The 26,653-nt window shown below is 42.0% G+C and overlaps 1 protein-coding gene across 1 annotated transcript in view; it reads left to right on the top strand.

The window, feature by feature from the left end:
* LOC134353819 (astacin-like metalloendopeptidase) overlaps positions 1 to 26,653 on the top strand; it is a 146,461-nt gene that overhangs the window by 51,881 nt on the left and 67,927 nt on the right. The window contains exons 6-9 of the mRNA XM_063062250.1: positions 739 to 856; positions 8,185 to 8,363; positions 15,839 to 15,920; positions 17,512 to 17,636. Of these exons, the coding sequence (XP_062918320.1) occupies positions 739 to 856; positions 8,185 to 8,363; positions 15,839 to 15,920; positions 17,512 to 17,636 (504 nt within the window). The remainder of the gene's footprint in view (positions 1 to 738; positions 857 to 8,184; positions 8,364 to 15,838; positions 15,921 to 17,511; positions 17,637 to 26,653) is intronic.

Below are 26,653 nucleotides of genomic sequence, written 5' to 3' on the forward strand. Positions count from 1 at the left end.
ACACAACTGCATGGCCAAACACCCAAATAATCTCTGACAAGTTTACCAATGACATGCCATGCTGGGGCTCATCACTAACATCAGTGAGACTGCCTACAGAAAGGAGGTGGAAGAGCTCAGTACATGGTTCTATGTAAATAACCCTTCATCAATATAGCAAGACAAAGGAGATGGTTATTGACTGGCAACTCCTGCGATGCTGCTGGTTCCAAACTGTATCGGTCTCTGCCATTCCTTTGGGTTCATAAAATGCGTGGAGAGGGGGAGTATGCTACATGGGCAACAGCTCTCCATATCATACTGCCCAGGCTTGCGTATCTAGACAGCTAGGACACAATATCCATGGTCTGACTAACAGAGACCTCAGAGAAGTATTTATATTTGTTGTGGTTTTTTTTATTATTGTATTCTTTATCTTATTGTGTTTAATTTTTTGTGCTGCATCTGATCTGGAGTAATTATTATTTTGTTCTCCTTGATGCTTGTGTACTGGAAATGATAATAAACAATCTTGAATCTTGTATACAAATGGCAGTTATTAGACTCCCATTATTTCTTTTTCTGCTTTAAAACTAGCATTCAATTTGAATTGAAATACCTGATTTTAAAAGTCTCTAGCCATGTTCTGTTTTCCTTCATTAGATTTTTGAATAATTGCATTATATTTTTTACAGCTTATAAATTATATGCTTGTGCATGTAATAAATGATGAACAATATTGTACTTTTGTAACTATAGGTAAGTCAGAACAGGCTGTTATACACAATGCCATGCAGCACTTTGCTATGCTAACATGCATAAGATTCGTATATAGGCAGCAAGAACGAAACTATGTTCGAATAGTTGCAGAAGATGGGTAAGTTCATGAATATTGATATTCAGATCTATGCCTTTTTGTATCTGCTGCAGTTATTATGTGAACGAACTGATAGAATATGAAGGTCTTACCAATTGACAAGGAAGTCAATATATTTTAATAATCTACAAAATGCCATAGTTTTTAAAACTATTTTTTGAGTTATATGTTCTGGTATATGTGTCATGTAAGCAAATTGGCCATATTATTGCTTCTGAAAAAAGCGCCTAATTATTGAAAGCAATGCCTAATTTTGAGAGAACTGGAAACTCACTTCATAGTAAAGGCAGATTCTCTGCAACAATGTGATCATTGGCATACTAAAACTGGATAAAAAATGTGGAGATTGAAATTTACAATGACATTTGGAGAACGTATTATGTCTGCCAACAACACTCAACAACCAGTTAGTCTGTTGAGTTGTTAAATTGTGAAAACAAATACCATGCAAAGCTGATTTGGTATGAACTGTTATTAATAAATGCTCCAAATCAATGTTTCTACAAAAATGTAATCTTTATGGAATTCTTCAAAATTATTAAGATTTACGGTGATTAACGCTGAAGGGAGTTCATCTTAATTGCATTCTTATGAATTATTTGTTCTGAGCATTATGCATTAGAAAGCATTCCCTATAGAATAGTGCATGAAAAGCAGAATTAGTAGGTGGTACACAGGTGAGAACAAGCTGCTAGAAGAGAGAGGATAAGAAAGAGGAAGCAGCTGTGGGTAGAGTGCTGATGGGTGATGTGCTGAAGAATGGCAATGGCTCCCTAAGGTTTTTCAGGGATGCTTTCTTTTTTTTTGAACCTCACCACGGACTGTGCATAAAACACCTACATTTCAGAAAAGATAACCTCACTAAACCCAGCCATCTACTGCTTGATGTTGGCTATATGCTTAGAGACAATGGTCAAATGTTTTAATGTTAGTTTCTCCAATTTACAGATGTTTACTCTTATATTAGGGTAATCACTTACACCCTCTATTCAGATGCAGTTAGCTACATAGTAAGCAGCTGGAGAGCAGGTAAATGGGGGAAAAATCATTGGTGTTGTAAAGAACTGAAATTTAAAATCCCTAATCACAAACCCCACTTTACTTTGCCTTCATGTAGCCTGAGGCAGAATTTACAAAGTGAAAATAGAGTAGAAACCAGCACAAAACTCTTCAGTGAAATTTGTAAAGAATTTTAAATAATACCAAAATCAAGCTGGAATGTTTGTTACAGTGTTACTGTTTGATGTGCTATGTAGTGGTTGCAGTATGGCTGGTGGAAAGCTGCTCTCTTTCGGTGAAAAAGGTTACAGATGACTGGTGAGGATAGCCAAGAATAGTTTTGGCCTGAAGGGCTATGACACCAATATGGGTTAGTTGGCTCAAAGTTAAGGAATTAGTGTATGGCAATTATTGTATCATGGTCACTGTCATCCAGATAAATATCATCAGATCCATGCCCTTTGGTACCACATTTGCGCCTGGCAAATGATTACAGAAGCAGCAGTCTGAACTTGTACAGCACAAATTTTTCCTTTCACTCTGGCTTCCAGCTGTTGAGTACCTTTTGCTCATGATGAAGAGACCTATACTGGTCAAAAGTATTACCTATAGTCTCATTCTATGACCCTGGGTTTTAGATTTCTCCTGCCAGGGGAAGAAAAAACATCTCCCATTCAGACAGTAAATATACTAAGAAAACAGATTGGGCAGAGTCACTGCAACAAGCACGAGTACCTGTTAAATTGTACTCCAAGCCTGGTTGTGCTGGTTTCTACTGTATTTTCACTTTGTAAATTCTGCCTCAGGCTACATGAGGGCAAAGTAAAACGTATTTTCCAGAATGAAAATCAAGTCAAGTCAAGTCACTTTTTATTGTCACTTTGACCATAACTGCTGGTACAGTACACAGTAAAAACGAGACAACATTTTTCAGGACCATGGTGCTACATGAAATAATACAAAAACTACACTGAATTACTTAAAACAACACAAAACTACACTAGACTGCAGACTGCATAAAGTGCACAAAACAGTGCAGGCATTACAATAAATAATGAACAAGACAATAGGCACAGTAGAGGGCAGTAGGTTGGTGTCAGTCCAGGCTCATGGTATTGAGGAGTCTGATGGCTTGGGGGAAGAAACTGTTACATAGTCTCGTCGTGAGCACCCGAGTGCTTTGGTGCCTTTTGCCAGATGGCAGGAGGGAGAGGAGTTTGTATGAGGGGTGCATGGGTCCTTCATAATGCTGTTTGCTTTATGGATGCAGCGTGTGGTGTAGATGTCTGTAATGGCGGGAAGAGAGACCCCGATGATCTTCTCAACTGACCTCACTATCCACTGCAGGTCTTGCGATCCGAGATGGTGCAATTTCCGAACCAGGCAGTGATGCAGCTGCTCAGGATGCTCTCAATACAACCACTGTAGAATGTGGTGAGGATGGGGGGGTGGGAGATAGACTTTTCTCAGCCTTCGCAGAAAGTAGAGATGCTGCTGGGCTTTCTTTGCTATGGAGCTGGTGTTGAGGGACCAGGTGAGATTCTCCACCAGGTGAACACCAAGAAATTTGGTGCTCTTAACGATCTCAACGGAGGAGTCGTCAATGTTCAGCAGAGAGTGGTCACTCCGTGTGCTCCTGAAGTCAAGCATAGAACATAGAACAGTACAGCACGGTACAGGCCTTGCGGCCCACAATGTTGTGCCGACCCTCAAACCCTGCCTCCCATATAACCCCCCACCTTAAATTCCTCCATATACCTGTCCAGTATACCTGTCAACAACCATCTCTTTTGTTTTGTTCACATTCAGAGACAGGTTGTTGGCTCTGCACCAGTCCATTAGCCGCTACACCTCCTCTCTGTATGCTGACTCATCGTTCTTGCCGATGAGACCCACCACGGTCGTGTCATCGGCGAACTTGATGATGTGATTCGAGCTGTGTATTGCAGCACAGTTGTGGGTCAGGAGAGTGAACAGCAGTGGACTGAGCACACAGCTCTGGGGGGGCCCGTGCTCAGTGTGATGGTGTTGGACATGCTGCTTCCTATCCGGACTGACTGAGGTCTCCCAGTCAGGAAGTCTAGGATCCAGTTGCAGAGGGAGGTGTTCAGGCCCAGTAGGCTCAGCTTTCCAATCAGTTTCTGAGGAATGACTGTGTTGAATGCTGAACAATACCAATATATTTCCCTACTTCCTCCTTGCCAACCACATGCTGAAAGGAGATAGCATCTTTTCCAGTCCTGGCTGTGAAGTCATCTAAAAGTTATTTAATTTTTTTTTCCCTCTCCTGCACTTTCTCTCCCCCATCTCACCCCTCTCCTCTCCTCTCCTTCTCCTCCCCTCTCCTCTCCTTCTCCTTCTCCTCCCCTCTCCTTCTTCTCCTTCTTCTCCTCCCCCCTCCCTCCCCCTCCCTCCCCCTCCCTCCCCCTCCCTCCCCTCCCTCCCCCTCCCTCCCCCTCCCCTCCCCCCTCCCCCCTCCCCCCCTCCCCCCCTCTCCCCCCCTCCCCCCCCCCCCCCCCCCCCCCCCCCCCCCCCCCCCCCCCCCCCCCCCCCCCCCCCCCCCCCCCCTCTCCCCTCTCTGCTCTCTGCCCCCTTTCCCCCCTCTCCCCCCCTCTCTCCCCCTCTCCCCCCCCTCCTCTCTCCCCCTCTCTCTCCCCCCTCCCTCCCTATCCTTCCCTCCCCCTCTCTCTCCCTCCCCTGTTTCCCCCATCCACCTCTCCTCTCCTCTATCTCTCTCCCCTCTCCCCTCCTTCCCCTTCCCTCCCTCCCTTCTAAGTTTCTTTCGTAAACCTTCCAGTACTCCAAGATTATGGAATTTATGTTGATAATTATCGCATATTAATTCCTCCAAAAAACGGCAGATAGTTGAATGTGGTGGTAAATTTCACCAATGTCTATCGTTGTTGTGCGGTAGCACCTTAGAATATTTTCCAGGGTCTTTCTCAGTCTTTATTGTTGATGACAGTCAAGCAGTGGAAATTCGTTGCTAAAGAATTTTGATCTTTTTTCATGTGTTTTTTTTTACATCAATGAGCCCATGATAGTTGGAATTCAGCATCTGTATAATCACCATCACAAATATTTCCAGCTCCATTACTGAAGTTCAGGAGAGTCTTGTTTCTGGAGCGTAGTTGCTGCTGATTAAATGCTTCCTAGGAAATCCTTCTGTGCCCTTCCCTCCCTCTCTTTCATGGGAAGTTTGTTGGAAGTAAGGTATCATGTTGTTGACCAGTCTTCTTTGACATGGATTTCTCACCTCATCCTCCTGCCACCCCACTAGGAATAGGGTTCCCCTTGTCCTCACCTACCACGCCACCAGCCTCCAAATCCAACATGTAATTCCACGTAACTTCTGCCACCTCCAACGGGATCCCACCACTAAGCACATCTTTCCCTCCCACCCTGTCTCTGCTTTCCGCAGGGATCACTCCCTACGCGACTCCCTTGTCCATTCGTCCCCCCATCCCTCCCCACTGATCTCCCCCCTGGCACTTATCCTTGTAAGCGGAACAAGTGCTACACATGCCCTTACACTTTCTCCCTCACCACCATTCAGGGCCCCAGGCAGTCCTTCCAGGTAAGACGACACTTCTCCTGTGAGTCAACTGGGGTGATATACTGCGTCCGGTGTTCCCGATGCGGCCTTCTATATATTGGTGAGATCTGGTGTAGGCTGGGAGACTGTTTGCTGAACACCTACGCTCTGTCCGCTAGAGAAAGCTGGATCTCCCAGTGGCCACACATTTTAATTCCACATCCCATTCCCATTCTGACATGTCTATCCATGGGCTCCTCTACTGTAAAGATGAAGCCACACTCAGGTTGGAGGAACAATACCTTATATTCCGTCTGGGGAGCCTCCAACCTGATGGCATGAACATTGACTTCTCTAACTTCCACTAATGCCCCACCTCCCCTTCATACCCTATTTGTTCTTTATTTATATACACACATTCTTTTTCTCTCTCTCCTTTTTCTCCCTCTGTCCCTCTGACTATACCCCTTGCCCATCGTCTGGGCTTCCCCCCTCCCCCTTTCTTTCTCCCCGGACCTCCTGTCCCATGATCCTCTCATAGCCCTTTTGCCAATCACCTGTCCAGCTCTTGGCTCCATCCCTCCCCCTCCCCCTGCCACTTTCAAATCTCTTACAAGCTCTTCCTTCAGTTAGTCCTGACGAAGGGTCTCGGCCCAAAACGTCGACTGTACCTCTTCCTAGGAATGCTGCCTGGCCTGCTGCGTTCATCAGCAATTTTTATGTGTGTTGCTTGAAATTCCAGCATTTGCAGATTTCCTCGTATTGACACGGGTTTTCACTGTTTGGTTTTGTTGGCGGCCCCATTCTTCATCCACAATAATACCTGTACCTCTGATTTTATCTCAAACCCTCTATTAATGAAATCATTTTTTAATTCTCCGACTCAAATTCCTTCCTGGCCAGATTTCATTCTACCTTCCATGAACCTGCCCATCTTAAGAACATGAGAAAATAGCAGCAGATATAGGTAACTAGGTCCTCAAACCATTCCAACATTCAAACTATTAACCACTTAATCAGAGCTCATTGAGTTTTCTAGAAACTACTAGACATGCTTTGTAGATCGGATTAGTACACAATGAAATAGGTTATATTTCAAAGCTGTGAATGTCAACAGTCATCCAGCAATAAGAAGTCCCACATGGAAGTATATGCAGGTTTTATTTTAATTCATTGTATCATTTGACTACTTCATGATACACAGTGACAAGGAATTAATGACCAGTTATGATAAAAGCACTGTCCTTCACTCAGTCTTCAGCAATTGGATGTGATTAACTTAGTGTCATGAATTCCTGTTTAAAGCATTTTTGGCTAACTCTCACTTCTGTTTTAAGTGCTTTCAATCCTATCCATACAGTGGCACTGTGGCAGAAGCAGCAACAAAGAGCAGATGTCCTATTTAATCAAATAAGTTTATCATTTTTTTCAGGTCCTTATAAAAGTCCCTCCTTCAGAGTCTTTCATGTAAATATTGCAAGAATACATTTAACAGGAGAAAAGACTCAGTTTCACATTGGAGAACATTGACAGAATAAAGAAATAGCAGAAGTTATCAGAAGGTTTAGAAACATCAGTGGAGAGAGAAACTGTGAAAATTTCAAGTCAACGACCTTTCATTAGACTACAATGTTAGTGTATCTCCTGCAATGAAAGCTAATGGCTGTCCCTGCAGTTTGAGTAAAAGCTTTTGCTTCACATTTACTAGATCTACATTTGGTTTCTGCAATAACAGAAAGACTACATTGTAAGTACTGAATGTATTACGTCAGATTGGAAGAGATACTTCACCCAAAAGGATTGCTTGGTCCTTGATTGGAAGGGCCAAAGATAAAGTGCAGGTATTTTCTGCAATTATGTTGACAGGCACCATGCAATAATGGAGATGGGAGAGTGGACTTGTGAGTCATAAAAGCAATGATCTTTTCAGAAAGAAGATGAAAGAAACCACAGATGCTATAATCAGGAGCAAAGAAAACAAAACTGCTGGAAGAAGTCATCAGCTTCTGTGGAAGCAAAGGAATGTTTGATGTTTAGGATCAAGGCCCTGCTTCAGAATTGAGAGATTGAGAACATAGAGAAAGGATAGCTAGTATATCAAAGTGGGAGGGAAGGGTAAGATAGAGGCAGGTGGATGATCAATGGAACAGGTGTGGGTGGGGACGGCTGAGAAAGGGGGCGAGACTGATGGGTAAATAGAGCCAGGTGGGAGAAGGAGGAATATTGAGACAGGTTGATAGATGAAAACAGAAAGGGGAAGGGGATGGGTTGGAGATAGAGGCTGAATAAGTGATAGTTGGAACCAGATAAGGGGAGGGTGATCAGCATATGGGACCACTTAGGAGAGGCAGAAGGAGGTTAGGAAAGGTGAACTAAAGGACAAGACACCTGGTGAAATGGAACTGAGGTGTAGGATAATGAGTCTGTGATCCCACAAACATTGTATCTTGGGCAACTTTATCTCACTATAAACTAGAAGCTGAGCTACTTTAGGTTGATAGAAATCTTTATTATTGCCTAATTAAAATGACATAAAGTACTTCATATATGGAAATTCTAATTCAAAGCATTCCAGAATTCTGAAGTGACACAGAAGCATTGAGATCTGAGCAGGTAATTCACTTATTTGGTGTAGACTGGAAAACCACTGCACATAAAACAGCAAATAGAAGAATTTTAATTCCTGTTTGTTGATAAAATAATTAACCATCAGAATAACATTGCTGAAAAATTTAACTCAGCGGATTTCGAAGAATGAAATATTAAGTTTTTCATCTTAATTGTTTATTTTTAGCTGCTGGTCACATGTAGGATATCTTAAGCAAATACAGAATGTTTCACTCGACAAAAATGGTTGTGTCACTCGTGGGGTAATACATCATGAGTTACTGCATACCATTGGTTTTAATCATGAGCAAAGTAGAAGTGACCGTGATGACCATGTCACCATCCTATTTGATAATATTGACAAAGGTAAGCGTGGTTGAAGTATTCATGTTAGTAAATGGTGATAATTAAAGGGGGTAGGGCCAATTGGCAGTACAATGAAAACTTTTTGGACAATGAATGCACTAGAGTATACAGGGATTTTGTTTTGATATTTATGATAGCTAGAGGCATAAGGAAACTAAACCATCACTTGCTACTTAATCTTTCAAGTGATGATTATTAGAGGGCTGTTGAAAGAAAGTTCCCTGAGCTAACGGCGTACAAATGTTCTAATATTTGCAATTCAGTATCTGTAGAATTGGTAACACACATCAAAGTTGCTGGTGAACGCAGCAGGCCAGGCAGCATCTCCAGGAAGAGGTACAGTCGACGTTTCAGGCTGAGACCCTTCGTCAGGACTAACTGAAGGAAGAGTTAGTAAGAGATTTGAAAGTGGGAGGGGGAGGAGGAGATCCAAAATGATAGGAGAAGACAGGAGGGGGAAGGATGGAGCCAAGAGCTGGACAGGTGATTGGCAAAGGGGATATGAGAGGATCATGGGACAGGAGGTCCGGGGAGAAAGACAAGAGGGGGGGGACCAGAGGGATGGGCAAGGGGTATAGTCAGACGGACAGAGGGAGAAAAAGGAGAGTGAGAGAAAGGATGCGTGTATAAAAATAAATAACGAATGAGGTACGAGGGGGAGGTGGGGCATTAGCGGAAGTTAGAGAAGTCAATGTTCATGCCATCAGGTTGGAGGCTACCCAGACGGAATATAGGGTGTTGTTCCTCCAACCTGACTGTGGCTTCATCTTTACAGTAGAGGAGGCCGTGGATAGACATGTCAGAATGGGAATGGGATGTGGAATTAAAATGTGTGGCCACTGGGAGATCCTGCTTTCTCTGGCGGACAGAGCGTAGGTGTTCAGCAAAGCGGTCTCCCAGTCTGCGTCGGGTCTCACCAATATATAGAAGGCCGCATCGGGAGCACCGGACGCAGTATATCACCCCAGCCGACTCACGGGTGAAGTGTCGCCTCACCTGGAAGGACTGTTTGGGGCCCTGAATGGTGGTAAGGGAGGAAGTGTAAGGACATGTGTAGCACTTGTTCCGCTTACAAGGATAAGTGCCAGGAGGGAGATCAGTGGGGAGGGATGGGGGGGGACGAAGAATGGACAAGGGAGTCGCGTAGGGAGCGATCCCTGCGGAAAGCAGAGAGAGGGTGGGAGGGAAAGATGTGCTTAGTGGTGGGATCCCGTTGGAGGTGGTGGAAGTTACGGAGAATAATATGTTGGACCCGGAGGCTGGTGGGGTGGTAGGTGAGGACTAGGGGAACCCTATTCCTAGTGGGGTGGCGGGAGGATGGAGTGAGAGCAGATGTGCGTGAAATGGGGGAGATGCGTTTGAGAGCAGAGTTGATAGTGGAGGAAGGGAAGCCCCTTTCTTTAAAAAAGGAGGACATCTCCCTCGTCCTGGAATGAAAAGCCTCATCCTGAGAGCGGATGCGGCGGAGATGGAGGAATTGCGAGAAGGGTATGGCATTTTTGTAAGAGACAGAGTGAGAAGAGGAATAGTCCAGATAGCTGTGAGAGTCAGTAGGCTTATAATAGACATCAGTGGATAAGCTGTCTCCAGAGACAGAGACAGAATGATCTAGAAAGGGGAGGGAGGTGTCGGAAATGGACCAGGTTAACTTGAGGGCAGGGTGAAAGTTGGAGGCAAAGTTAATAAAGTCAACGAGCTCAGCATGCGTGCAGGAAGCAGCGCCAATGCAGTCGTCGATGTAGCGAAGGAAAAGTGTGGGACAGATACCAGAATAGGCATGGAACATAGATTGTTCCACAAAGCCAACAAAAAGGCAGGCATAGCTAGGACCCATACGGGTGCCCATAACTACACCCGAGTGGGAGGAAGTGGGAGGAGCCAAAGGAGAAATTATTAAGAGTAAGGACTAATTCCTTGTAAGCGGAACAAGTGCTACACATGCCCTTACACTTCCTCCCTTACCACCATTCAGGGTCCCAAACAGTCCTTCCAGGTGAGGCGACACTTCACCTATGAGTCGGCTGGGGTGATATACTACGTCCGGTGCTCCGGATGTGGCCTTCTATATATTGGCGAGACCCGACGCAGACTGGGAGACTGCTTTGCTGAACACCTACGCTCTGTCCGCCAGAGAAAGCAGGATCTCCCAGTGGCCACACATTTTAATTCCACATCCCATTCCCATTCTGACATGTCTATCCACGGCCTCCTCTGCTGTAAAGATGAAGCCACAGTCAGGTTGGAGGAACAACACCTTATATTCCGTCTGGGTAGCCTCCAACCTGATGGCATGAACATTGACTTCTCTAACATCTGCTAATGCCCCACCTCCCCCTCGTACCCCATTCGTTATTTATTTTTATACACGCATTCTTTCTCTCATTCTCCTTTTTCTCCCTCTGGTCCTCTGACTATACCCCTTGCTCATCCTCTGGCTCTCCCCCCCCACCCCGTCTTTCTCCCCAGACCTCCTGTCCCATGATCCTCTCATATCCCCTTTGCCAATCACCTGTCCAGCTCTTGGCTCCATCCCTCCCCCTCCTGTCTTCTCCGATCATTATGGATCTCCCCCTCCCCCTCTACTTTCAAATCTCTTACTAACTCTTCCTTAAGCTCGTCCTGATGAAGGGTCTCGGCCTGAAACGTCGACTGTACCTCTTCCTGGAGATGCTGCCTGGCCTGCTACGTTCACCAGCAACTTTGATGTGTGTTGCTTGAATTTCCAGCATCTGCAGTATTCCTGTTGTTTCTGTAGAATTGGTGCCATCTTTTCAATTATGTCAATTTCAGCCCTTCAAGGGTGGAAAATGCAGGCCCTGACATATTTTCAAGGGCACACTGTGATTTTCAACTACTTTATTCAGGCAGAAATGTATATTCTCATTTTTCCATGTTTCCCTTAGCCACCAACCTTTTAGTTTAATAGATCACAATAGATATTTTATGGATACACTAAATATTGGCATAACACCCTATTGAATTCCCAGTTTAAAAACTGGTGAAGTCACACAAAGGTTACATTAAGAATAATACAATGGTATTTGTATTTGGAGTTGTGCCAGAAAAGTAACTGTTGGGGTTACCACCATAAGCTACTTGAAAAGCCTACAACTTCTGCAATATTGCCACATTGACCTCTTGAAAGAGTCTCAGATCTTAAACGAGTCTGACCTCCTAGCTTATCTGGTGAGAACTTGTGAAATGTTGATTTCCTTCCATAAAATCTTATGTCGGCAATGATACCTCAAGATATTTGAGATCCAAATGTATAATAGGAGCTCAGAACTTCCTGATGGTTATATTTGGGAAATGTCTGCAATTCCGAGCAGAGCTACACTTCAGAAAAATCTGGCACTAGGTGTTACCATTGCTGAGATGCTGCCTTGTAACAATTTCAGAGCTGCTCATCTTGGAGCACTGGGATAGTTACTTTAAGTGTTGCACCAGTTTGGGAAAAGAAGTCTTTATCATTGTCAATTATAATTAGGAATAGTCATTACAAACTGACCACCCATGTATGCTCACTCTCCAAATATGAAATATGAATAGACAGTTTCTATATTCCCATTCTTCAGTTGGTACTCATTTTTTTAGATTATAAATGCATTAATCAAGTTGATCAGGTCTTTTCTGATTATGTTCAATCAAAACTGAAACAATATCCAAGAATCAACTAATCATCCTTCAGTATATTCTTTGTACCTGTCTTCCACATGCCCCAATACTTCTATACATGCTCTGTCTGTAGTGAAATGCTGCTTCATTACAGCATAGAAGATTTCATAAAGTACAGTTTCAAGCATCTCAGAGCTGAGATGGCCTGCCTATAGAATGGACCATTTTGGCATGAGCAGCAGCAGTATAGGCTGGTGGGTAACGGCAAGAATGCTGTTGGAGTCCCTCTGGTGAGAATATGAATGTCACAACTGGAAAAAAAAACCCACAAACTTTTACCCAATGAATTTGCTTTTATTTTCAGGACATTGACTAATCAGATCAGTTAGTCTGCAATTGTGTTACAGATCCTGACACACTTAAACATTACTATCTGTAAGAGCTATAGTCTGTGCTTGCATAGCAGAATTCAGAGGTTACAGTACAGAATAACTTCTGCTCATGATCAGTTGAAGCTTATGCGAAGACAGAGCTGATTACCACAATACTGGAAAGCATGAGCTCCATTCAAAATTGCAACCAGAAGCTTAATAGCAGACAAGGCATGGCTCCAAGTAACTTGGCAAGCATGTAGATCAACATCCCATTATGGACCTCTTCTTTTGATCTCACCAAGGGACCTTACTGGTAGACTATCTTTTCTACTGGTCTGGTTACGGTCCAGTCATACTTCGTGGCTTACCACATTCAAGTCTTGTCTCGGTCATATTTTCATAGCTGTTAATGGGGAGCCATGAATATCAGACCAAGTAGAATTGACATAAGAAAACTGCAGAAACTGGACATTTGAAATAAAACACTGTAGTCAACAGGTCAACACTGCAGGAAAATACTTGATGCTTCAGTCTAACACCCTTTGTCAGAACTGGGAAAGAAAGATAAGGTAGTTCCATGTTACAGATAGGTTGTTGGCCATTGAAATGTGCTAATGTGCTCACTGTCCTCATGGGTATGAAATTGTTACATTTCTAATGCTTTGTTCCTGGGTTTGTCCATCTGGTCACTTTTTCCCACTGATGCTAATTTTGACTGTGCAAGATTGTTTTTACCTGATGGCTGGCACATAAGACCTCTTTCTATTCTACAGTGGTGGTGTAGTGGCATCAGTGCCGGACTTCAGGACGAAAGGTCCCATGTTCGAATCCAGCCAGCTCCCCTGCACGCTTTCCATCCGTGCTGCGTTACAAGCTGGTGATCTCTTTGGAAACTCACCCAGCAGAAGGCTGTAACTTGCCTCATACGTGGTTCCCCACTACGTCAGAGAGGCGTGGAGGGAAATCGTCTGCTAACCAGAGAAACTCCGGATGCGACACACCTTTCCTTCTTTATTCTACAGTACTTCCATTGATAAATATATCTAACAAAATGTCTCAAAAGTTGAAGTCCCAAGTGAGAGCAATAAATGTTGCTGCAATTAATTATCTTGGTGCTGCATTGTGACTGAAAATGTTATTAGCAGAGGACATTGCCCCTTTAAGAGATCTAGGCATAACCAGTCAGCCAACAGCTTTACCTGGCTACCCAGCACCTTCTCTTTAATAATAGCAGCAACACACTCTTCTGCCTCTCCCCCGCCCCCCCCCCCCACTGACACTCAAATTTCTGGCATACTGCTAGTGTCTTCTACAGTTAAGACTGATGCAAAATAATTATATGGTTCATCTGCCATTTCTTTGTCCCTCAGTATTACCTCTTCAGCATTACATTGCATTTGTCCAACATACACCCTCACCTCTCTTTTACTCTTCATACTTATATTAAAAAAATTGTGGGTGCGTGAAATACACTGCCAGTAACGGTGATAGAGGGGGATACAATAGGGTCTTTTAAGAGACTCTTATAAAGGTACATGGAGCTTAGAAAAATAGAGGGTTATACAGTAGGGAAATTCTAGGCAGTTTCAAGAGTAGGTTACGTGGTCGGCACAATGTTGTGGGCTGAAGGGCCTGTAATGTGCTGTAGATTTATATGTTCTATATCTTCCTTTATATCTTCATCTTTTCTCTCCTTATTGCTTTTTTAGTTGCCTTCTGTTGGTTTTTGAAAGCTTCCCAATCCTTTTGCTTCCCATTCATTTTTGTTATGTCTTTGACGTCCATTATCAGCTATGGTTGCCTCACCATTCTTTTAGAATGCTTCTTCTCTGGGATGAATCTGTCCTGCTCCCAAAAACTCCAGCCATTGCTGTTCCGCCGTCATCCCCACTAGTGTCCACTTCCAATCAATTATGGACAGCTCCTCTCTCATGCCTCTGTAGTTCTCTTTATTCCACTGTAATGCTGATACATCTGACTTTATCTTCTCCTTCTCAAACTGCAGTGTGAATTATATCATATTATGATCACTGCTTCCTAAGGGTTTCTTTACCTTAAGATATCTAAACAAATCTGGTTCATTATGCAACAACCAGGGAAATAGCCTTTCCCCTAGTGGCCTCAACCACAAGCTGTTCCAAATAGCCATCTTGTAAACATTCTGCAAATTCATTCTCTTGTGATCCATTACCAAATTGATTATCCTGATCTACCAGCATTTTGAAATCTTCCATGACTATCATAACGTCATCTTTTGTACATGCCATTTCTTGCCACCAGTGTCCTAGAGATGACCAATTACAAGAAATTCAACTTAACTAGCATATAAATATCACGTAGGTATTCATTTTGGCAGCTAGCAAAACACTCAATAAGAACTTTGATTTCCTCTGAGTTTGATCATTTTCGCTCTCGTTAATCTGCACTCTCACAAAACATACGTGGCAGGCCTGTAGTGAGTAATTAAGGATTTTCTCACCAAAGCTTTTGTACACTGTCCCTATGTGATTTGCTTACTAAATGACGCTTTAAAAAAATCAAGTTTCCAAACATCACTCCATTCCTTCCCACTTGCATATTCTCCAGCAACTTTTGCATCATGATGATATTTTTCGTAGTTGCGCGTTCCTGACCTCATGAACTTCCAGTGTAGCAGTTTTCACTGTTTTATTAAGCCATTCTGCTTTAAGTGAACATGAATTTCTTTTTGTCTTTCATGGCCTTTGTTTCTTTGGAATTTGACATAGTGAATTAATCAATAATTTCTTCAATAAGAGCAGTAGAAATAAGCTAGTTCTAAAATCTGCAGATGAATCATTGCAAACTCCACTTTGTCAACAGCATCTGCATCAGATACTGGAAAAGGAATTATGATTGTGTACAAAATATAGTTAACATGCCACTGAGGTAGAGGGTGACAACCTTTTGTGCGCAGTTTAGATTCCTTTGTGGAGTTGTAGCAAAAGATGTATGCACACACACACACCTTGGAGGAAACATAGCTCTTGATCCTGTTATGCTCTCTTTCCGAATATTGGTGTTGGCATAAGAGGTCAGCCAAGAAGCCTCTTTAAGAACTGCCCATTCATTAAGTAATTCTGTGCTATGTTGGCACAAGATTACTCTATAGATGTTGTGATACTTAAAAGATACTGAACATCATCCACAAAAGTGCTAGATTTTATAGAAGGCATAAATCTTTGTACTGCTGCCAGTTGTTATTGTGCTATACTAACAGATTCTTCATAAAATCCATCATAGAATCCAGTAGGATAAAGGAAGGATGTTGACCCCAAACGTCAACTATCCATTTCTCTCCACAGATGCTGCCTGATCTGCTGAGATCCTCCAGCAAATAATTTTTTGCTTCAGATAGTAGCATTTACATTCTTGAGTCTCCAAATCAAATCACTTTGAAGAAAAAGGCATGTTCAACTAACGAACGAAAAATAAATTTATCTCAGTAATTTCTTTGTCTTTTTGCAGATTCAAAATACAATTTTAATAAATTGAACACCAATAATTTGGGAACGGCATACGATTATTCTTCAGTCATGCATTATGATAAGTAAGTGATTGAGAATGCCAAGCATGATTAGGGGGTGTTAATGAATCCTGTAACATAAATTCTGTTTTTCACTGTTTGATCTGCAGGGTATTTTGTTTTAGATTTACAGCAACTGCTGTGTCTGCATTTTATAAAACCAAAAATTGTTTTTTTTCTTCTTTCTCTCTCTGCCCTTATTTACTGTATTTGTATGTAGATGGCTTCAAGAGCACTGTATCACCTTGATTAACTTGGTCTCTACGTTTCCATAGCTATTACCTTTGTTTGTATTTCCACCTTTCAACTCTCCCTTTGCTGAAACTTAAAGCAATGTTTTTCCTATTCTGGTTGACCTCAAATGTTAACCATGTTTCTCTTCCCAGAATGCTGCCTGAATTGCCATATATTTCTAGCACTTTTTTTATTTCAGATACTGTATATAGTATTTTTGTCATCATCTAGCATTAAAATTAATATTGATGAATTTAATGGGATTGAAAGATGTTAAGACCCCAGGACAATGACTTGAAGAAGGTGGTTAGGATATAGTGATTGATCTGGTGATCATCTAAATAATACTGCAAAGTAAGAATAGAGGAAGGTCATCTAGCCCTTCAAACTAGTAAAGTTCTGATTAGTTTTCCACCTTAGAGCCAGTTTCCTGCATTCTTCTAATATCTTTAAGTTGCAAAAGTACATTGATGGTTGTTTTGAATGCTGAATCGTGAATTTCAAAAGATTCATCATATTCTGAAGAAATTTCTCCTCATCTTATTTTAATTACAGTTTCTTGACCCTTTGCAACTCCCCCATCAAGCCCTGTACACATTTTGTAAGTTTCAATAATACTCATTCTCCTATAAAACACAGACTATGCAACACAGACCTAATCTATAAAATCCTTCCTCCTATGACAAATTGGCCATCTATTGCACCTTCTCTATGGCAAGTACATCCTATTTCTAAGAAAGAAGATAAAAGTTGTACATGAGAGTCCAGGTGCGGTATCATTAAGGATCTGCATATTAACTTTTTGTAACATGTGGAAGTGCACCATGATTCCATTAAACAGCAACAGTATCCAACTTTTTACCTTTAAGCATACTCTATTTTTCTGTTTTGCACACCTAAGTTGAATGCTAAATATTTTCCCCACGTTATATTCCATCTAACCTACTCATTCAATTTGTCTATAACTCTTAATACCTTATACTGTTCTCATCATCCTATTTGTTATACACATAGCCAACTTGGAAATATAATATTTAGTTCACTTAGCCAAGTCATTGATAGAGTTTATGAATATCTGGGGTTCTAACTCCTGTGATTCCTATCTCGCTGCATGATGACTCACTTGTCTGCAAGATCTGTGAAAGCTTGTAATAATTCAAAATTCTTTGAAATCCTACCAATATTTTTTTTCCTGTTGGATAATTCTATTCTGATTCTGCACTTGAAAAAGGAACTGCAGTATCTTTAATGTAATTATAATAGCCAATGTCTATTGTGTCTACTGACATGGTTGATGTTAATTAAAGTTTTTGTTGCTTCTAGGTAAATCTGAGAATCATATATTCAACACAAGTTAAAATAGTAGTGTTTCTATTTGCAGATATGCTTTTTCTAAAAATGGCAACATTACCATTTTACCCAAACCAGATCCAAATGTATCTATTGGACAGCAACATGGAATGGACACTCTAGATGTTGATAAGGTTAACAAGTTATATAACTGCAGTAAGTATAAAATGTAAACTCAAGCTTCTGCAGATACTGTACTGCAAATTTATGCTGGAAAGTATAATTTTATGTACGTGATAAACCTATAGTCATATTTTTGTACCAAATGATAAAATAAATATAGATTGTCTCACTGAATAGCAAATTACCATTCTCTTCCCCGACATGGTTCTCTGTACCTACCTCTGTAACTGTATACACGACTTCCTTATCAGCAGACCCTATGAGAATTGGTAACAACATCGCTTCACTAACCATCAACACAGGTGCATCTCAAGGCTGTATGCTAAGACCCCTACTCTACTGTCTGTGCACACATGACAGTGTTGGCTTCAAAGCTAAAAACTGATTGGTGACTTCAGGAAGGTGAAGAAGGGCAAATCAGAATCTGAATGTGAAGCACAATTCCAATGTTGGTTTCAAATTTAGCACTGACACTATGTTGGATGAATCACAGATGGTGACAAGTCAGCTTACCAGAACAAGATAGGTTACCAGGTTAAGTCGTGCCACAAAAACAACCAATTGCTCAAAGACTGCAAAGCTAAAAAACTGATTGTTGACTTCAGGAAGGTGAAGGAGGGCAAATATACAAGTCTACTTTGAGGAGCTGGCTATGGAGAGAGTCAGTAGCTTTAAATTCCTGGGTCTCAACCTATCAGATGACCTGTTCTGGGCTCAACACATTGATGCAATCATAAAGAAAGTCTTTCGTAGGAGGTTAGGGAATAGCAGGTTTTTATCAAACTCTCTAACAAATTTCTACAGGTATACTGTTGAAGTTGTCCTGACTGATTACATCAATAATCTAGGTTGGTAAGTTGAACTTGCAGGAACATAAGCTGTAGAGAATAATGGATTTAGCCCTGCATGTCATGGGCATGTACCTCCCCACCATTAGTAGTATCTACATGAACACTAGGTTCCCTCCTGTGAGTACCTACAAGGAGCTCTACCTCAAGAAGGCAACATCTAACATCAAAGACCCACACCATCTGGGCTGTGCCATTATTAGGCAATCACTAAAGAAGCTTGATGTCCACCAGGTTCAAGAACAGCTACTGTACTTTAGCCATTTGTCCTTGAAGCAACTGACAAAACCCCCAATCATGCCAGTTGAGCAACACTTTCTTGTAAAAAATGATTGTATCTAATTTGTAATTAATTTATGCTTTCTTGTGAATACTACATATATGATGCTATGTACCTGTGATGCTGCTGCAAGCTTTTCATTGCATCTTGCTCATACTTGTATTTGCATATGACAATAAGCTTGACTTTGACTTGGACCACTCAGTAAATTGCTCATCTTAATTAAGGTGTGTAAAAATGAAAGATGCCATTGTTTTACTCATAGCCCAAGATCACTTTTGAAGTTAATATTCACTTTTAACATGATTTCCCCAAATGCAGAAGAGAATTATGAAGCAAAATTTTAATAATCAATAACATAAATGGATGTTAAGGTAAGTGATAACTCATTTTGCAGAGTATAAGCACAAGAGATTCTGCAGATGCTGGAAATATTGAGTAACATGCACAGCCTGGTATGAAAACACCAATGCCTTTAAATGGGAAATTCTACAAAAAGTAGTGGATATGGCCCAGTCCGTCACTAGTAAAGCTTGTCTACATGAAACACTGTCACAAGAAAGCAGTATCCATCATCAGGGACTCCCACCACCCAGGACATGTTCTCTTCTCACTGCTGCTATCAGAAAGAAGATACAAGAGCCTTAGGACCCCTCAACCATCAGGCTCTTGAACAAAGGGGATAACTTGACTCAACTTACTTGCACCATCATTGAAATTTCCCCACAGCCTGTGCACTTGCGCTCAACGATTCTTCATTTCATGTTCTCGATATTTTTTGCTTATTTATTTATATTATTGTTTCTTCTTTTTGAATTTGCATAGTTTGTTGTCTTCTGCACTCTGGTTGTATGCCCTAATTGTGTGGTCATTCTTTGATTTAGTTAAAGTTACTATTCTATAGATTTGTTGAGTATGCCTTCAAGAAAATGAATCTCGGGTTGTATATGGTGGCATAGATGTACTTAGATAACAAAATTTACTTTGAACTTTGAAATGCTGGAGGAACTCAGCAAGTCAGGCAGTATCTATGAGGCACAGGAGGCACTGTTAAGAAGAGTAAGCCTTTTTTTAAATACAGAATAGTCGGGATGGAATGCTTCTCCTGTCAGATGTGGGAATTCAGGACACCTGACTGTTTCCCTGATGATTACATCTGCACCCAACTTCAGTGCCTGACTGTCCAGATCAAGGAGTTGGAGCTGGATGTACTCAGGATCATTTGGGAGGCTGAAGATATTAGAGATGAGGTTTTTGACGAGATGGTCACACCCAGAGTACAGGCAGTAGATAGGTGACCGATATGAGAGATGAGGGATTAGGAAGTCAGTGCAGGGTTCCCCTGTGATAGTTCCCCTCAGCAACAAGTATATCTCTTTGGATATCAGGGCACAGCAGCAGCATCCAGGCTGGTGGCACTGTGGCTGGCTCTGAGGCTCAACAGTGAAGGGAAAACTCAGGCAGTGTAGTAGTTATAGGGGAATGGATAGTTGGGGGATAGAAAGAAGATTCTGTAGCTGCAAAAGAGGTATCTCCTGGATACAGGATGTATCAGAGCAGTTACAGGATATTCTCAATGATGAGGGTGAATAGCCAAGTCAAGTCACTTTTATTGTCATTTCAACCATAACTGCTGGTACAGAACATAGTAAAAATGAGACAACGTGAGGTCGTAGTGCATATTGACACTAATGGCTTAGGCAGAAAAGGGGAGGAGGTCCCACACACCAAAGTGCTGGAGGAACTCAGCAGGCCAGGCAGCATCTATGGAAATTAGTACAGTTAACGTTTCGGGAGCAGGAGTCTGCTACTTGGCCTACTGAGTTCCTCCAGCATTTTGTGTATGTTGCTTGGATTTTCAGCGCCTTCAGATTTTCTCTTGTTTGTGAAGAGGTCCTATACAGTGAATATATAGAGTTAGGAAAGAGGTTGAAGAGAAGAACCTCCAAGATAGTAATCTCTGGATTACTCCTAGTGCCACAGGCTAGTGCAGGTAGGAATGGGGTGATAGCACTGGTGAATGAGTGACTGAGGAGAAGGTGCAAGGGACAAAGTTTCAAGTTCTTGCATCCTTGTAAACTTTTCTAAGGAAGGTGACCTGTGCAAGAAGGATGATTTGCACCTGAACTGGAGGGGAACCAATATCCTGGCCAGGAGGTTTGCAAATGCTACTCGTGAGGTTTCAAACCAGTTTTGCAGGGAATCAGAGCACCAGGATCGAACTAAAAGGTAGATATCAGGGAAAGTATTGAAAGGCAAAATTGAAGTAACAAGTATGATGGGCCAGATAGCTTGAAGTGTGTATATTTTAATGCTGGAGTATTATGGGTAAGGGTGATGAACTTTGAGCATGGATCAGTACATGGAGCTATGATGTTGTGGCCATTGGTTGAGAGAGGGATGGGAATAGGTGATTAATATACTAGATTTTCAAATTTTAGATAAGTTAAAGGAGGAGGTAGAAGGGAGGGGAGTTGCAATACTAATCAGGGTCGATATCACAGCTGCACTCAGGGGAGATGTAATGGAAGGATCAGACACAGAGTCCATTGGGTAGAACTCAGGAATAGGAAGGGTGCAATCACACTGAAGGAATTGTACTACAGACCCCCGATAGCCCTGGGACACTGAGGAACAGATGTGTAATCGGTTTAGGGAAATGTGTAAAAATAATAGGGTTGTTGTCATGTGGACTTCAACTTCCCTGAATTAAACTGGGATCTCCTTAGGGGTTTAGATGGGGCAGAATTTGTTAAGTGTATCCAGGAACGTTTCTTAAATCAATATTTGGATGGTCCAACAAAAGGAAGGGCTGTAATGGATATGGTGTTGGTTAATGAGCCTGGCCAGATGATTGATTTTTCAGTGGACAAGCAATTAAGAAACAATGGCCACAACTCCTTAACTTTCAGGATAGTTACAGTATAGATAAGGATAGGTATGGTCGTTGCAGGAGAGTTAAATTGGAGTAGCGTAAATTGTGAGGGCATTAGGCTGGAACTAAGAAGTATCAATTGAGAACACCTTTTCTCTGGCAAGTCCACGTCAGACACATAAGGGGTGTTTAATGATCAATTGCATGGAGTACAGGAAAGAGAAACTTAGATGTCTGGAGAGGTGATGAATTTAGCCAAGAAGAAAATGGAAAGGTGTATGTAACGCTTTGGAAGTTAGGATCAAACAAAGCACACAAGGAGTACAAAGAAGCCAGAAAACAACTAAAGAAAGGAATTAGGATATTCAGGAGGGACCAAGAAAAGTCCTTGGCAAGTAGGAGTAAGATGAATCCCAGGCATTCTATATTTACATTAAGAGCAAGAAGATAACTATTGAAAAGATGGGACCACTCAAGGATAAAGAGGGTAATATTTGCTTGTATGCAGAGAATGCGAGCCAGGTACTTAATGAATACTGTTTCAGTATTTACCAAAAACAAGTATTTGGAGGACCTAGAGATCATTACTGAGTGTACAAATATGTTAGGGTGTTTAGAGGTCAAGGAGGAGGGCCTCCTAATGAGTTTTAAGGTGGATAAGTCCCCAGGGCCTGATGGGATTTGTGCCAGGATATTGAAGGAGGCAAGAGATGAGATTTTGGGGGCCTTGACCAGTACGTTTGTGTCCTCTGTAGCTACAGGCAAAGTCCCTGAGGACTGGCGAGTGGCTAGTATTGTACCTCTACTTAAGAAGGGAGCAAGGGCAAATTCTGGGAAATATAGACCAGTGTATCTCACATCAGTTGTATGGAAATTGCTGTAAAAATTATTAGGGACAGGATATATGAGCTTTAGGAAACCCATGGCCTAATTATAGCTTTGTACAGGGAAGGTCGCATCTTACCAACTTGATTGAGTTTTTTGACAAAGTGACGAGAGAGATTGATGAGGGTAAGGCAGTGGATATTGTCCATATGGATTTTAGTAAGGCGTCTGACAAAATCCCTCATGAGAGGCTCATCCAGAAGATTAAGACGCATAGGGTCCACGGTGAATTGGCTGTCTGGATTCAGAACTGAGTTGTGCATAGAAGACAGAGGGTAATAGTTGAAGGGATTTATTTGACCTGGAGGTCTGTAATTAGTAGTATTCCACAGGATCTGTGCTAGGGCCTCAGCTGTTTGTGATGTATATAAATGACCTGAATCAAAGTATAGATGGGTGGGTTAATAAGTTTGCAGTTTACACCAAAATTGGTGGAGTTGTGGATAGTGTAGAAGACTGACAGTACAGCGCGATATAGATCTGTTGCATATATGGGCAGAGAGAAGGCAGATGGTCTTTAACCCAGATAAATGTCAGGTGTTGCACCTTGGTAGGGCAAATGCAAGGAAACAGTACACTGTTAAGGGTAATGTCCTCAACAGTGTTGCTGAGCAGAGAGATTTTGGATTCAAAGTTCATAACTCCTTGAAAGTGGCTATGCATGTCAATAACAACAGGAATTCTGCAGATGCTGGAAATTCAAGCAACACACATCAAAGTTGCTGGTGAACGCAGCAGGCCAGGCAGCATCTCTAGGAAGAGGTACAGTCGACGTTTCAGGCCGAGACCCTTCGTCAGTCCTGACGAAGGGTCTCGGCCTGAAACGTGGACTGTACCTCTTCCTAGAGATGCTGCCTGGCCTGCTGCGTTCACCAGCACTTTGATGTGTGATGCATGTCGATAAGGTGGTTAAAGTATCTTATGGAATGCTTGCTTTTATTAGTCAGGGCATTGTGTTCAAAAGTCAAAAGGTTATGCTGCATCTTTGTTAAACTCTGGTTAGGCCACATAATTGCATAAAGTTCTGATGGCCCCACTATAGGAAGGATGTTGAGGCTTTGGAGAGGGTGCAGAAGAGGTTTACCAGGGTGCTGCCTGGTTTAGAGGACATGTGCTATCATGAGAGGCTGGATAAACTTGGGTTGTTTTTGGAGCGGCAGAGGCTGAGGGGAGATCTGATGGAGGTTTATAAGATTATGAGAGGCAGAGATAGAGTAGACATTTAACCTGTTTCCCAGGGTTAAAATGTCTAATACCAGGAGGCACATGTTAGAGGTGAGAGGGAGTAGGTTGAAGGGGATGTGAGGGAGAAGTTTTTTACTCAGAGTGGTGCATGACCGGAATGGTGGTAGAGGCAAATACATTAGGGGCTTTTAAGAGATGTTTAGATAGGCATGTGGATGTAAGGAATTTGGAGGGATATGGACATTGTGTAGGTAGGAGGGATTAGTGTTTGGGTGATCTTGATTTGTTTTTTAGCTGATTCAGCACTATAGATTACCCACTACCACATGAACTACCACATTTGGATTTTCAAAAGGCTTTTGACAAGGTCCCACACAGGAGATTAGTGTGCAAACTTAAAGCACACGGTATTGGGGGTAAGGTATTGGTGTGGGTGGAGAATTGGTTAGCAGACAGGAAGCAAAGAGTGGGAATAAACGGGACCTTTTCAGAATGGCAGGCGGTGACTAGTGGGGTACCGCAAGGCTCAGTGCTGGGACCCCAGTTGTTTACAATATATATTAATGACTTGGATGAGGGAATTAAATGCAGCATCTCCAAGTTTGCGGATGACACGAAGCTGGGTGGCAGTGTTAGCAGTGAGGAGGATGCTAAGAGGATGCAGGGTGACTTGGATAGGTTGGGTGAGTGGGCAAACTCATGGCAGATGCAATTTAACGTGGATAAATGTGAAGTTATCCACTTTGGTGGCAAAAATAGGAAAACAGATTATTATCTGAATGGTGGCCGATTAGGAAAAGGGGAGGTGCAACGAGACCTGGGTGTCATTATACACCAGTCATTGAAAGTGGGCATGCAGGTACAGCAGGCGGTGAAAAAGGCGAACGGTATGCTGGCATTTATAGCGAGAGGATTCGAGTACAGGAGCAGGGAGGTACTACTGCAGTTGTACAAGGCCTTGGTGAGACCACACCTGGAGTATTGTGTGCAGTTTTGGTCCCCTAATCTGAGGAAAGACATCTTTGCCATAGAGGGAGTACAAAGAAGGTTCACCAGATTGATTCCTGGGATGGCAGGTCTTTCATATGAAGAAAGACTGGATGAACTGGGCTTGTACTCGTTGGAATTTAGAAGATTGAGGGGGGATCTGATTGAAACGTATAAGATCCTAAAGGGATTGGACAGGCTAGATGCGGGAAGATTGTTCCCGATGTTGGGGAGGTCTAGAACGAGGGGTCACAGTTTGAGGATAGAGGGGAAGCCTTTTAGGACCGAGGTTAGGAAAAACTTCTTCACACAGAGAGTGGTGAATCTGTGGAATTCTCTGCCACAGCAAACTGTTGAGGCCAGTTCATTAGCTATGTTTAAAAGGAAGTTAGATATGGCCCTTGTGGCTACAGGGGTCAGGGGGTATGGAGGGAAGGCTGTGTTCTGAGTTGGATGATCAGCCATGATCATAATAAATGGCGGTGCAGGCTCGAAGGGCCGAATGGCCTACTCCTGCACCTATTTTCTATGTTTCTATGAACCTCTATATCTAGTACATAATTCTTCATAACTTCTGTCATCTTCAACAGGATCCTTCCACTAGGCACATCTTTCCTGCCTCACATTCTAGACTTTCTATATGGATCCTTCTCTACGTAACTCACTTGTGTCTCGCAGCTAATCTTCTTCACGGCACTTACCCTACGAGTGTGACAAGTGCCACAGCTTCTACCTCACCACCATTTTGGCCCCAAAAACACCTTGCAGATGAGGCGACACTTCTTGATTGCACTTTTGTGCTGGGTCCTGGACAGGTCCTTTGAAATGGTAATAATGAGGAATTTAAAGTTGGTGTCTCTCTCCACCTCTGATCCCCCAGTGAGGACTGGCTCATGGACCTCTGGTTTCAACTCCGCCATATTTTAATCTCCCTCCTATATGCTGATTCATCACTGTCATTGATCTGACAAACAACAGTGGTGTCGTCAGCAAATTAAATATGGCGTTGGAGGTGTACTTGAAGGATAAAGTGTAAAGCAAGTAGAACATGGGGCTAAAAGCTCAGTGTCGTGGTGCACCTTTGCTGATGATGTTGCCAATCAAACTGACTAGAGTCCGCAAGTGAGGAAATCGAGGATCGAATTGCACAAGGAGGTATTGAGGCAAAGTCTTGAAGCTTATTAATTAGTTCTGAGGGGATGAGAGTATTAAATGCTGAGCTGTAGTCAGTAAAGAGCACCCTGATGTATGCATCTTTGCTGTCCAATAATTCCAGTTAATGTTAACTGGAATGAGACAGGAAGGAAGTGATAGCTTAACAAGAATGTTGCATTAATATACAAAGTCAATTCAATGAAATTGGGTAATACTAAAATTAATTGTATTGCATCTGAATGCATGAAGTATTCATTACAAAATACAAAAAGAGATAAATGGATTTCATCTAATAACTGTTCTGGAGACATGATTACACAGTGACAAGGGTTGAACATTGAATGTCCAAGGTAGTAGATGTTTAGAGGTACAGAGAAAATATTAAAATAAATAATCATAATCATTGTTATAAGGACAGTCATGATGAATAATCTTATCTGAGAAGGACAGGAACAATGTGTTGTTGATGAAACAAAAAACATTGCTTAAAGTACTTTACCAGATATCAATAGCAGAAGCACTTAAGAAGTACTTACTTAAGAGAAATTTAAAAAAGCTTGTATCAAAAGTTATGCAATAATTATAGTGGTCTTTAATCATAATACAGACTGGAATGATAAAAATGGTAATTGCACAATGGACAATTTCGGAGGCAGTACTGTTTGCATCTTGCATTGTGATACAGTATTAGTAATCTTCATACAATCATAGAATAGTTACATAACAGAAGATTGCCATTTTGGCCAGTTCGTTGCCAGAACAACACAATTCGATCCACAGGTCTTTGTTCACCATATATTTATGCAGTACCCTTCAAGGCTGTAGACAATGCATT

This window comes from Mobula hypostoma, chromosome 11, assembly GCF_963921235.1.
Source record: "Mobula hypostoma chromosome 11, sMobHyp1.1, whole genome shotgun sequence".
In the NCBI taxonomy this organism is placed as follows: Eukaryota; Metazoa; Chordata; class Chondrichthyes; order Myliobatiformes; family Myliobatidae; genus Mobula; species Mobula hypostoma.